Source organism: Chlorocebus sabaeus, chromosome 9 (assembly GCF_047675955.1).
Source record: "Chlorocebus sabaeus isolate Y175 chromosome 9, mChlSab1.0.hap1, whole genome shotgun sequence".
NCBI lineage: Eukaryota > Metazoa > Chordata > Mammalia > Primates > Cercopithecidae > Chlorocebus > Chlorocebus sabaeus.
This window is the reverse complement of record NC_132912.1, coordinates 117,971,467-117,985,628: the sequence shown is the minus strand read 5'-3', so window position 1 is coordinate 117,985,628 and position 14,162 is coordinate 117,971,467. Positions and strand designations below refer to the sequence as shown.

The window sequence follows — 14,162 nt, the reverse complement described above, 5'->3', positions numbered from 1 at the left end:
GGTAAACCCATAACAAATGGAGAATTTTAAAAGCAAATAATGTCTCAGTACTACTAGTCTTCACCAAATAGACCCACTCAAAAGCACGTTGGGGACTCCTGTTCGTTCATAGTTGCTGCTCTAAGGATTAAATTGGGTACCATGAATAACTCACAGCAGCTGGAACATAGTAATCCCTCAATAAACTATAATTATCATTCAATAAGACTGTGTACTATTTCCTGGTTTTCAGTTTGAGGCTACATGTGTTTCAATTATTCCAGTCATTTTAAATCCAAAATACCAAAAAAGTTCTCCTTACAATGCAAAAGTTTTCTTAAATTATGTTTTTTTCTCACCTCACTGACTCAAGGAAGAATTTAGATTATTATTGCCTGTCTCCTCATTTATTTTTTAGTGAGAACAAAAATAGTTAATTGACAAATCATTCAAATAAAAACAAATGCATGGGCCTTTGTGGCTAAACTAAATTATATTACCAAACCAAATATTTTTATACTTCAGGCTTTTGTAGTATTGAGCATCAACTTAGCAGTGGGGTTTAAAGGAAGGCAATTAATTTATAATGAGTTTAGTGAGATAAATTCAAATTGCCAAGCTCATATATGTAAAAAAAATGCAATACACCAATTGTCATGGAACTGTACAATTGCTCTACAGACTGGGCCCTCTATTTAGAGCATTCACTTCCTTGAGATAAGCTGAATGGAAATCAAACGATATATAGCCAGTTGGCTGCTTAGTAAATATGAATTAAGAAAAGGGAATTTGTGTATAATATATTTCATTGTATCTCCAAAATAACAGCCTGGTCAAGTGCAGCCTTTATAACAAAGCAACATTTTTTTCCCAGGGAATGAATAGATGAGTACTACCAAAAGTAACTTTACTGTCATTTTTCCAAACTTCCACTGGCAACTAATTTCCATTCTTATCAAAGTAATATTCCTTTAAATATATACATTCCTTCATTCAAATCTTGTTTTGGTCCAAGACTAACCTTGTCATTTTAAGGAAACTTTGTAAATATTTTCATTGATCTACATTTTCATTTTATAGTTTAATTCTTAGAGATCAACACCACTTTCAACTTCTTAGCATCATCTCACTGTTGCTTCTTAAATCCTGCCTACTGCATTATTAATACTATCTTTCTCAAAATAAGCACACATGCACATCACACTGTTTAAAAGCTTTAAAGGCCAGTATGTAAATAAAATTCAAAGTATGAATGACATTCCAGTGCCTCAATGGTGTGTTTGTTTGCTTGCTTTTGAGACAGAGTCTCACTCTGTCACCCAGGTTGGGGTGCAGTGGCGTAATCTCTGCTCACTGCAACCGCCACCTCCTGGGTTCAAGTGATTCTCCTCCCTCAGCCTGCCGAGTAGCTGGAATTACAGGTGCCCACCACCACACCCAGCTAATTTTTGTATTTTTAGTAGAGACAGGGTTTCACCATGATGGCCAAGCTGGTCTTGAACTCCTGACCTCAAGTGATCCACCCACCTCAGCCTCCCAAAGTGCCAGAGTTACAGGTGTGAGCCACCACACCTGGCCTCGATGGTATTTTTAAAGGAAAATAATTTTGATTTTATTACATAAACTTGTAAGAAAGATTCTCTTTTAGACAAATTCTGTGATGGAATTTTCCAATGTGTTTTAGTATTACATAGGCTCAGAAACTTTTCTTTAAAAAAAAAACAACCCTGGGATTAAGAGAGGCAAAATACTAAACACAAATAAAATACCTAGTTAATAGCTACAACTCTGTCATTTACCAGCCACGTAATTTTGAGCATATCACTTAACCAGCATGGATCTCAGTTTATTTGTATAAGAAGCAGAACTGGTTAAATGCCTGTATTACCTTTCAATTTTCTCATTTTATCTTTTATATTTCAAAGGAAGAGTACTTAGCATCCACTAGCAATGTTAACTGTGAAAACATGAAATTACTTTTAAAAATGAGCTTTGCTGTCGTTTGTAAAATTTGGATTCTCATAAAAGCAGATATTTATTATAAGAAATCTATTTATTATAAAAGTATATTATATATAGGATATGTTATATAAAAACAATTTATATTGTATTATATGTTATAAAATATAATGAACATATAAATTTATGGTTTAAATTTATTAAACATATAAATTATATATTTATATCATTAAAATTACTAGATATATAATTTTAATAAATATACTATATGTTACATATTATGTAAGTAATATACTTATGTATTTATTTTTAACATATTATATATAATATTTTTAAAACCCTGGGATACAGAGAGGGAAAATATATAATATATAATAAATATGTACTATATTATTATTTCTTTAAAATATTTTTTATAAATGTTATAATATATAATTAAAATATGCACTGAGTTTGGAAAATAAAGGGCACTTAAATAAAATATGACAAAATGTTAATATTTGTTAAATCTGAATATCAAGTCTGAGTGCTTATTATTATCTACATTTTTAAGATTTTTTTCAATGAAAAGGTATCTAATCAATTCAACAGTATAGTAAACATATGAACACCTTAAAATAATTGGAAGCAAATATGCAATCAAAAAACTTTTCTTGTAGAAACAGTGCTATTAGTACTACAATGTTATAGGTTGATATTTGTTATGACTTTAATTTTAGAAAATGTAGTGTCCTTACTAAATGTATTTTTCTATGTCAGTATTTATCTATATACCATAAACTCATTCACTAAATTTTGAAATCTTTACCTGGTAAAGCCTGGCATTCTTGCTGTCTCTGATCCCACTGGCAATTCAAGTTTAGTGAACAGCTTTTACAGCTGGTAAGTTTGTTACAAATCTGCTCATTTCTCACATGACATTTGGTGTAGTTCTTGACAGACTAGAAAATTTAAAAAGCATGTTATTTTTCACCTTTGTACAGCAATGATTCTTAAACTTCAGTGTATATTTAAATCCTCTAGTGAACTTTAAAATAAACATTTCTAACTCCAAATACAATTCAACTGAATCAGGCTCTCTCTTATTTGTTTCATTAGTTTATTAAATTAGATTAAATTTGGCCTAAAGCTGCCTCTATAAGTGGTGAACTACAACCTAATTTAGGATGTAAACAAACTGCACCCTAACTTACAAGCATATTCTTGTAACAGATGGTTGAGTCTCAGCCAATCATAGCAATAGAGGCATATGTTTCAATGGACAAACTGCAAAATAGTCAAATAAGGTATTATAAACACAATGGCAATAGGCAAAGCTAACTACACGGCCTTGTTCAAAGTTATTACAAATTAAAATGGCAATCATATTCACTTCCACTGGAAAACATAGATTGATCCCTTATAAAATGGTTACTGGAAAGCCTATGCTCCTAATAATAGAACTTATGTATCTCCTGCTTTTACAAACTCTGACATGACTTGATATTGCAAGGCTTTAATGTATTTTGCCAAAGTATATTTTCACCAGATAGAAGAAGCCCCCACGAACTGATGACAACCAGACCTTTCATGGTCTACACCCTGGAGATTGGCTCTTTTCAAAAGACACACCAGAGGAAGACTGCCCTTGAACTCAGCTGCAAGGGACTACACTAAGTTCTGCTCTGCAGCAAAACTTCAGGGCCTTGAGCCTGAGCCTTGGATTCACATTTCTCAATTTAAGAGGACCCGTCCAGCCTCGGGCCAGTACACCCACTGGAAACTTCAAGGCAAAATTGACCAGGGACATTTCTCCTCAGAAACAAATGACATCCCAGACATGAACAGCTTTCCCAAGATGACAGATCAAGACTTCTTTCCTTAGTCACCATGAAACTATGGTCCTTTTCCTCTTTTCTCTGTTTTTATTTTTTATGTATACCCAGGAAGATAACATGCTTATTATGATTTCATAATCAATAGCTTTTGCAGGGAAAGTAACTAAATGTTGGATATGTTATGTTGAACCTAAATCCTTAAATGATCTTAGAGATTCTCTGCTTCACCTTCTAACAAATTTCTCTGATGTTCTAAGAGCAATATCTGGTCCTTTGTATAGGGTTAGGCTTTTAGATTCATACATTAGGTTCTTTGTTTAAATCTAAGAGTAGTCAAAACCTATAATGAGGGATTTGTAGTTACATTATGCCAGAAATTGAATAGGATAACCAAAAGCAAGCTAATTCAACAGTTTCTCAAGAAATTTATCACCCTAATCCCTTTAATTGTCAAGATCCTTCAACCATGCAATGATTTCATAATGGAGCCTTGGAGAAATATTACTAGTGCTTCTCTACTGTAGCCCCTAACACACACAGCAAGGAACCATCTGTCGTACCTCTCCAGAGTATATTTTTATCTGTATAGGATTTAACAACCAACCATATATATGAGCAACTCCATGTCTCAATAAGTGGAAAATGTCGATTAGGGATTTTAACAGTAATACTGTTAGAATTGTCATGATTATTTCCAATGGCCAACTGGAAATTGAACATTGGTCCACATCTCTTAATTTACACTAAAGAATAAAGAGGAGTTTGCCAGCAAGTCTAAGTATCCATAAATGGGCATCTTTTGGTAGAATGCTCCTCCCTGGCTTGGCATAAATGTAACGAGACTACGATTAGAAATCTGTCTCAAACATTAGCTACTATAGCAGAAATGGGCTACAGTTGCCCGTCAAACATCTTTAAATTCTCCTGCTACAGTTGTTTTAGATAACATGATTGCTTTGGCCTATCCGTTGACTGATAAGGGAAGAGTGTGTGCAACAGATAACACCTCCTATTGCCCTTGGAAAATTATGTCTGACATGATAGAAAGTCAGTTTTAAGAAATCAACAGACAAGATGATTGATTAAAACAAGTAGATTCCTCTTCTGGCTTGTTGTTGATATATTTGATTTTGACCAGTTTGATTCATGGGAGCACCTACTAAGAAGTATACTTCAGTCTCTTAATATTACCCTCCTGATAGTCATTATAGTCTCCTTAGTATGCCATATCCTCTCGATGCCTTTTTTTTTTTTTTTTTTTTTTTTTGAGACAGAGACTCGCACTGTTGCCCAGGCTCAAGTGAAGTGACGCGATCTCAGCTCACTACAAGCTCCACCTCCCAGGTTCACACCATTCTCCTGCCTCAGCCTCCCAAGCAGCTGGGACTACAGGCATCCACCACCACGCCCGGCTAATTTTTTGTATTTTTAGTAGAGATGGGGTTTCACCATGTTAGCCTAGACAGTCTCAATCTCCAGACCTTGTGACCTGCCCACCTCGGCCTCCCAAAGTGCTGGGATTACAGGCATGAGCCACCGCGCCTGGGCCCTCTCAAGTCTTAAATGTTCATATGTAGCCATCTGTTATACATCAGATGGTCTCACTATAGTTAAAATAATAAAAACACAAAGATAATATAAAAAGTCATCTAACTGACTTGACATTGGTAATTGTGAATTCCATATTCAGACCAAACAAGTCCATTATGATGGTGACAGAAAGCAGTATTAGTGCCTAAGGTTTGTGGTCAATTTCTCAAAAATGACAGTTGACCAAAAGGGGAGATTGAATTAAATTTGGCCTGATTTAGTATGTAAACAAACTGCAACCTAATTTATGAGTGTATTCTTATAACAGATAGCTTAGTCTCAGCTAATCACAGTAGCTGAGCTTCAGCCAAACACATGCTGCCAACTGATTAGACTATTTCCATACAAGGCAAATGCCTCATCTCACCATGCCCAAATAGGGCAAATGGTGAGCTGTAGCCAATTAAGATGCTCCTAAATGTCACTTCCTTTTTCTGTCTAAAAATACTTCCTGCCCACATTGATAGCTGGAGGTGTCTGAAGCTCTTCTTTCAAAGTGCTGCTTAATTCATGAATCAGTCTTTGATCAAATAAGCTCTGCTAAATATATTTTGTCTTAAGTTTTTCTTTTAACAAGTTAAATCACTGTTCTTGGAATTGGAATGAATGTTTATTAAAAAATAAAGTGTGTAAATTACATAATTTGAAACAGGCACCATCTAATGAAAACTTTTTCCAGTGAATTCAAAAACAGTCTTCCAATTCAAAAAATAAAATCATGCACAAAGTCATTTCCATTAATGATGACATGAAATGGTTCTCGTCTTAATAAAAGTATCACGCAGACCCTTGGGAATGAGGCAGAAATTAAAAGTAGTAAAAGGTAAAGAGATGCTTTATCAAAATCCAATACAATATAAAAAGATAAATGACTGTCACAATAACTCAAACTAATTTTACTTCCACAGACACTAAATGGTTTTGGTTAATTGAGATTTCTTCTGTATATATCTGTCACATTTCCTTCACTGAGTCTTCAAAGAATCTGCAAAAGTTTTATTTTATTTCCAAATCTCCATAATATAATCATATTTCAACTAATCCTGGCATTGAGAAATTAAAAGTTAATTTTCAAGTAAGAAAAAAAATAAGACAATATACAAACTTTGATGGTGGTTCCTTACATATACCCAGGTTCAGATAATTGACATATTATCAATACCTATAATAAAACCTACCTCATGAAAAATAGATATTAAAATTTTTGGCTCAACTTTTTCTGTGGCTCTACTTTATAAGAAAAAAAAATACAAAGTATTTAATGCTAAACATTGAGCCCCCACCTCAATCTTTTTGTTTTGTTTTGACTATAGTTACAAACACCTGAGGCCTTCTCATGTAAGGGAGCTAAATATTTGTTTTCACTCAGTAAAGTTCAGAGTTAAAATTAAGTTATACCTATCCCATAGATAAAACTTATTGAAACAATTTTTAACCACTTAGAGACTTTAAATGTCATTCACCAAGTATTTATTTATAAGCCACTTCCTTCATAAAATACATTGCCATCACCTCCATTCCAAAGGTGTTAATTTCTATTAGAGCATATTACATTTACTGTAAACTAACAGATAAAAAGTACCCAGATATAATTTTTATCTTTATTCATCCTAAAACATTGCAGAAGATACATTTTTGTAAATTTCAAATCACTTTATGACTTTTTCAACCACTCCATTTTCATTAGAAACAAACTTTCTTATTGTTATTTTTTCTGATTCATAATTTTTTGCTTTCATATAGTATATAAATATTAGCATTATCCTATATAATCATTACAGTATAGTTCTAAACATTCGATAGCTAATTAAAATAATTAAATTTACATGAATTATCAGATAAATAACCTATAAAAATGACACGAGAATGGCTAAACATGTTAGAATAAGAAAAAGAATAATAGTTTTATGTGAATCTTTAGAATAACAATGGTAACAGAGTTTCCATCCAAATAACTCTACTGCTCTTCATTAAGAAAAAACAAAGATCAGAGCAGAACTGAAGGAGAGAGAGACATAAAAAAACCCTTCAAAAAATCAATGAATCCAGGAGCTGGTTCTTTGAAAAGATCAACAAAACTGATAGACTACTAGCAAGACTAATAAAGAAGAAAAGAGAGAAGAATCAAATAGATGCAATAAAAAATGATAAAGGGGATATCACCACCGACCCCACAGAAATACAAACTACCATCAGAAAATACTATAAACACCTCTACGCAAATAAACTAGAAAACCTAGAAGACATGGATAAATTCCTGGACACATACACCCTCCCGAGACTAAACCAGGAAGAAGCTGAATCCCTGAATAGACCAATAACAGACTCTAAAATTGAGGCAATAATTAATAGCCTACCAACCAAAATAAATGTCCAGGACCAGATAGATTCACAGCCGAATTCCACCAGAGGTACAAAGAGGAGCTGGTACCATTCCTTCTGAAACTATTCCAATCAAAAGAAAAAGAGGGAATCCTCCCTAACTCATTTTATGAAGCCAACATCATCCTGATACGAAAGCCTGGCAGAGACACACACACAAAAAAGAGAATTATAGACCAATATTCTGATGAACATCAATGCAAAAATCGTCAATAAAATGCTGGCAAACCGAATCCAGCAGCACATCAAAAAGCTTAACCACCATGATCAAGTGGGATTCATCCCTGGGATGCAAGGCTGGTTCAATATATGCAAATCAATGAACGTAATCCAGCATATAAACAGAACCAAAGACAAAAACCACATGATTATCCCAATAGATGCAGAAAAGGCCTTTGACAAAATTCAACAGCCCTTCATGATAAAAACTCACAATAAATTCGGTATTGATGGAACATATCTCAATAAGAGCTATTTATGACAACCCACAGTCAATATCATACTGAATGGGCAAAAACTGGAAGCATTCCCATTGAAAACTGACACAAGACAGGGATGCACTCTCTCACCACTCCTATTCAACATAGTGTTGGAAGTTCTGGCCAGGGCAATCAGGCAAGAGAAAGAAATAAAGGGTATTCATTTAGGAAAAAAGGAAGTCAAATTGTCCCTGTTTGCAGATGACATGATTACATATTTAGAAAATCCCATCGTCTCAGTCCAAAACCTCCTTAGGCTCATAAGCAAATTCAGCAAAATCTCAGGATACAAAATCAATGTGCAAAAATAACAAGCATTCCTATACACCAATAATAGACAAACAGAGAGCCAAATCATGAGTGAACTCCCATTCATAATTGCTTCAAAAAGAATAAAATACCTAGGAATCCAACTTACAAGGGATGTGAAGGACCACTTCAAGGAGAACTACAAACCACTGCTCAATGAAATAAAAGAGGATACAAACAAATGGAAGAACATTCCATGCTCATGGACAGGAAGAATCAATATCCTGAAAATGACCATACTGCCCAAAGTAATTTATAGATTCAATGCCATCCCCATTAAGCTACCAATGGCTTTCTTCACAGAATTGGAAAAAACTACTTTAAAGTTCATACGGAACCAAAAAAGAGCCCACATTGCCAAGACAATCCTAAGCCAAAAGAACAAAGCTGCAGGCATTATGCTACCTGACTTCAAACTATACTACAGGGCTACAGTAACCAAAACAGCATGGTACTGGTACCAAAACACAGATGTAGACCAATGGAACAGAACAGAGCCCTCAGAAATAATACCACACATTTACAACCATCTGATCTTTGACAAACCTAATAAAAAAAAGAAATGGGGAAAGGATTCCCTATTTAATAAATGGTGCTGGGAAAACTGGCTAGCCATAAGTAGAAAGCTGAAACTGGATCCCTTCCTTACACCTTATACAAAAATTGATTCACGATGGATTAGAGACTTAAATGTTAGACCTAATACCATAAAAACCCTAGAAAACCTAGGCAATACCATTCAGGACATAGGCATAGGCAAGGACTTCATGTCTAAAACACCAAAAGCAATGGCAACAAAAGCCAAAATTGACAAATGGGATCTCATTAAACTAAAGAGCTTCTGCACAGCAAAAGAAACTACCATCAGAGTGAACAGGCAACCTACAGAACGGGAGAAAATTTTTGCAATCTACTCATCTGACAAAGGGCTAATATCCAGAACCTACAAAGAACTCAAACAAATTTACAAGAAAAAAACAACCCCATCAAAAAGTGGGCAAAGGATATGAACAGACACTTCTCAAAAGAAGATATTCATGCAGCCAACAGACACATGGAAAAATGCTCATCATCACTAGTCATCAGAGAAATGCAAATCAAACCCACAATGAGATACCATCTCACACCAGTTAGAATGGCAATCATTAAAAAGTCAGGTGCTGGAGAGGATGTGGAGAAATAGGAACACTTTTACACTGTTGGTGGGACTATAAACTAGTTCAACCATTGTCGGAGACAGTGTGGCGATTTCTCAAGGATCTAGAACTAAAAATACCATTTGACCCAGCCATCCCATTACTGGGTACATACCCAAAGGATTATAAACCATTCTACTATAAAGACACATGCACTTGTATGTTTATTGCGGCACTATTCACAATAGCAAAGACTTGGAACCAACCCAAAAGTCCATCAATGATAGACTGGATTAAGAAAATGTGGCACATATACACCATGGAATACTATGCAGCCATTAAAAGGATGAGTTCGTGTCCTTTGTAGGGACATGGATGCAGCTGGAAACCATCATTCTCAGGACACTATCATAAGGACAGAAAACCAAATACCGCATGTTCTCACTCATAGGTGGGAACTGAACAATAAGAACACATGGACACAGGAAGGGGAACATCACACACCGGGGCCTGTTTTGGGGTGGCGGGAGGGGGGAGGGATAGCATTAGGAGATATCCCTAATGTAAATGATGAGTTAATGGATGCAGCACACCAACATGGCACTTGCATACATACGTAACAAATCTGCATGTTGTGCACATGTACCCTAGAACATAAAGTATAACAAAAAGAAAATTATAGTCATTTATTGATACTAAACAAGTACAAAAAATGAAATTATGTTTCAAGCATACATAGAGCCAAGTTAATCAATGGTAAAAGAAAGCTGTTATTCTGAAACATAGCTGGCATTTCTGGCCTAACGAACCAGACACACATTATGAATAGTAACCACTATTCTACTGATCTTCACTCTAATATACTGAGATGTACATTTTAAATGAAAATATGTGAGAATAAAGCACATTGTTTGACCTATATGAAATAGGATATCAATGCACATAATCTAGACTGAAATCCCAAAGAACTCTCTGTATCCATTAACATTTGGTTTCACTTAATCACAAGACATTCTGATAAAACTGTCTAAAGGACACATGACATCAAATTCTAAATTTCAAATGAGTACCATCTGCTCTCTTATGCTACCTCACCCAATGCTTTCCTTGTTAACACATCATCATCAAAAATAAAATATAAAGCAAAATGCCACTTTATAAATACTTGATAGCAATTTACATAATACAATTTTTAAGAATATCTGTTTTCACTCAGATATGTTGTATTTTCATATGTAAATGTCTGTCATGGACTGAATGTTTGCATCTCCCAAAATTCGTATTTTGAAACCCAATCCCAATGTGATGTTATTAGGAGGTGCAACTTTTGGGAGGTAATTTAATCATAATGGTGGAGTCCTCATATGTGGGATTAACACCATTATAAAGTGCTGAAAACACAAGAGCTCCCCTTCTACCAGGGGAGGAAGCAGTGAAAAGACATCTTCTGTGAATCAGAAAGTAGGCCATCACCAGATACCAAATCTACTAGCACCAAGATCTTGGACTTCCCAGCCTCCAGAATGGTAAAGTATGGCAAAACGATAGACAAAACATAAAGTTGGATCAGGCAAAATTTATTGATATAGGCTAAGCAGACATTATACATTTAATGTTATAGGTTGGAGAGTCAGAAAGGGCTCTTCCTGTTGGTTAGCTAAAATGTAGATCAAAAGGTGGCCTACAGTGAATGATTTGGAAATGCTGGATCTGCCTTGGTTTAACATAGAAGACATTTAATGGCTTAGGGAGATTGGAATGTTAGAGTGGATTTGTCCTTTAAGATCTGTCACCCTCCGTGAGAGGATCTAGAAGACACACCTTTCACCAATATTGAAAGGAATAAACTTGGGAGGGGAGCACTGGCATCCTTGAAGAGCTCCATGACTGCTCTTCTCCATATGCCCTGCCTTGTAGTGGGAAGTGCAGCCACTGAATTGGGAAATATAAATGCAATAGGAATAATTGGATCTAGGTTGGCAGGGGCCAGGTAGCAGCACTCAACTACCAAAGGCAAGGTGGGTGTGGTTACTATGATGAACAGCAGAGTTAAAGCAGCAATTGGAATAGTCTGAGTTGCTCACATCTATGGCATTGGTGAGTTGAGCATGAGGTTGTTCCTAGAAGTAAAATATATAGAAATCCTACTAAATTCCTAATAGATTTCTATAAGCAGAAAAGTTCTAAGTAAAGAAAACTCTAACCTGAATCACAAATACAGAGAGTCAGAGCTCTTCAATTAAGTTCCAAAACTGAGCCAGTTTACAGACCCAAAGGCCTTGAATGAAGGGGATGCTGGGTCCCCTTAAGGAAGGACCTCAACATACTACCAAAAAGGTATATTGTTCATCTTTCTCCTTGCCTTTCTCAAAGGGATTTACGGTGTTTACCTGAGTAACTATGCACTGAGGAAAGGGAAATAATCAGTGTCAGTACTAGATGCTGGTTCTGAACTGACATTAATTCCAGGAGACCCAAAACATCACTGTGAGCCACCCGTCAGAGACTTATGACTGCCAGATGATCAGTGGAGTTCAGGTCCCTCTCACAGTGGGCCCACTGGGTCCGAAACCCATCCTGTGGCTATTTCCCAGTTCAAGAATGCATAATTGGAATAGACATACTCAGCAGCTGAAAGAAAACTCACACTGGTTCCTTGACCTGTGGAGTGAAGACAATTATGGAGGGAAAAGCCAAGAAGAAGCCACTAGAACAGCCTCTATGTAGAAAAATGGTAAGCCAAAAGCAATACTCCATTCCTGGAAGGACTGCAAAGATTAGTGCCACCATAAAGGACTTAAAGGATGCAGGGGTGGTAATTCCCACTATATTCCCATGAAATTTGTCTATTTAGTCTATGTAGAAGACAGATGGATCTTGGAGAATAACAGTGAATTATCATAAGCTTAACCGGGTGGTAATACCAATTGTAATTGCCTTATCAGATGTGGTTTCATTGCTTGGGCAATTAACACATTTCCTGGCAACCGGCAAGTAGCTAAACATCTGACAAATGCTTCTTTCTTGAAACTTGTTAGTAAAGATCACTAGAAGCAGTTTGTTTTCAGCTGGCAATGGTAGCAATACACCTTCACTGCTCTACCTCAGGAGTATACCAACTCTATGCTCCTATGTAATAATTTAGTTCTCAGGCATTTAACTGCCTTTTCACTCCACAAGACATCACACTGATCCATAATATTGAAAACACACAGATTGGACCTAGTGAGTAAGATGTAGCAACTAGTCTAGACTTATTGGCAAGATATTTGTGTGTCAGAGGTTGGGAAATAAATTCATCTGAGATTCAGGGACCTTCTAACTTGGTGAAATTTCTAGGGGTCTAGCAGTATGGGGCATGTCAAGATATCCCTTTCAAAGGTGAATGTTAAGTTGTTGCCTCTGGCCCCTCCTATAACCAACAGAAAAAAGAGGGAGAATGTCTAATAGGCCTCTTTGGATTTTGGAGGTAACACATTCCTCACTGGGGTATGTTACTTTGACCCATTTACCAAGTGATCCAAAAAGCTGCTAATTCCAAATAGATCTCAGAATAAGAGAGGGTTCTGCAGGTCCAGACTACTATGCAAGCTCTGCCAGTTGGGCTACATGATCCTGCAGATGCAATGGTGTCTCAAATATCAGTGGCAGACAGGATGCTCTTTGGAGCCTTTGGCAGACCTCTATAGGAAAATAACAGTGCAGACTCTTAGGATTTTGTAGCAAAATATCACCATCCTCTGCAGATAACTATTCTCCTTTAACAGAAACAGCTCTTAGTCTGCTACTGGGCATTAATAGAAACTGAATGTTTAACCATGGGCCACCATGGTGATTTCAGCCCATCATGAACTGGGTGTTATCTGACCCACCAACCCATGAGGTTGGGTGTGTACAGTGGCACTCTATCATCAAATAAAAGTGGTATATACATGACCAGGCTCAAGCAGGCCCTGAAGAAGCAACTAAGTTACATGAAAAAGAGGCCCAAATGCCCATAATCCCCACTTCTGCCACAGTGCCTTCTCTCTCCTAGTCTGCACCTATCACTTCATGAAAAGTTCCCTAGATCACTTGACAGAGGAAGAGAAGACCGGTTTCATTTACAGATGATTCTGCACAATATGCAGCCTCTACCCAAAAACGGACTGCTGAAGCTCTGCTGCCCCTTCCTGGGACCTCCCTGAAGTACAGTAGTGAAAGGAAATCTTCCCAGTGGGCAAAATCAAGCAGTGCACCTCATTGTTCATTCTGTTTGGAAGAAGAAATGGCCAGATGTGCAACTGTGTACGGATTCATGGGCTGTGGCCAATGGTTTGCCTGTATGGTCAGGAACTTGGAAGGAACATGAATGGAAAATTGATGACAAAAAAAATAATTTGTGGAAAAGGGATGTGGACAGATCTCGCTGAATGGCAAATAAGTGAAGATACTTGTACCCAGTGTAAATGTTCACCAAAAGGTGACATCAGCAAAAGAGTATTTTAACAATCACATGGATAAGATGACCA

The 14,162-nt window shown here is 36.3% G+C and overlaps 1 protein-coding gene across 3 annotated transcripts in view; it reads right to left on the bottom strand.

The window, feature by feature from the left end:
* The window catches only part of ATRNL1 (attractin like 1), an 809,729-nt gene that overhangs the window by 624,209 nt on the left and 171,358 nt on the right, over window positions 1-14,162 (bottom strand). For all 3 annotated transcript variants that reach the window (XM_038008819.2, XM_073019389.1, XM_007964178.3), the window contains exon 14: window positions 2,747-2,879. In XM_038008819.2, the coding sequence (XP_037864747.1) occupies window positions 2,747-2,879 (133 nt within the window). The remainder of the gene's footprint in view (window positions 1-2,746; window positions 2,880-14,162) is intronic.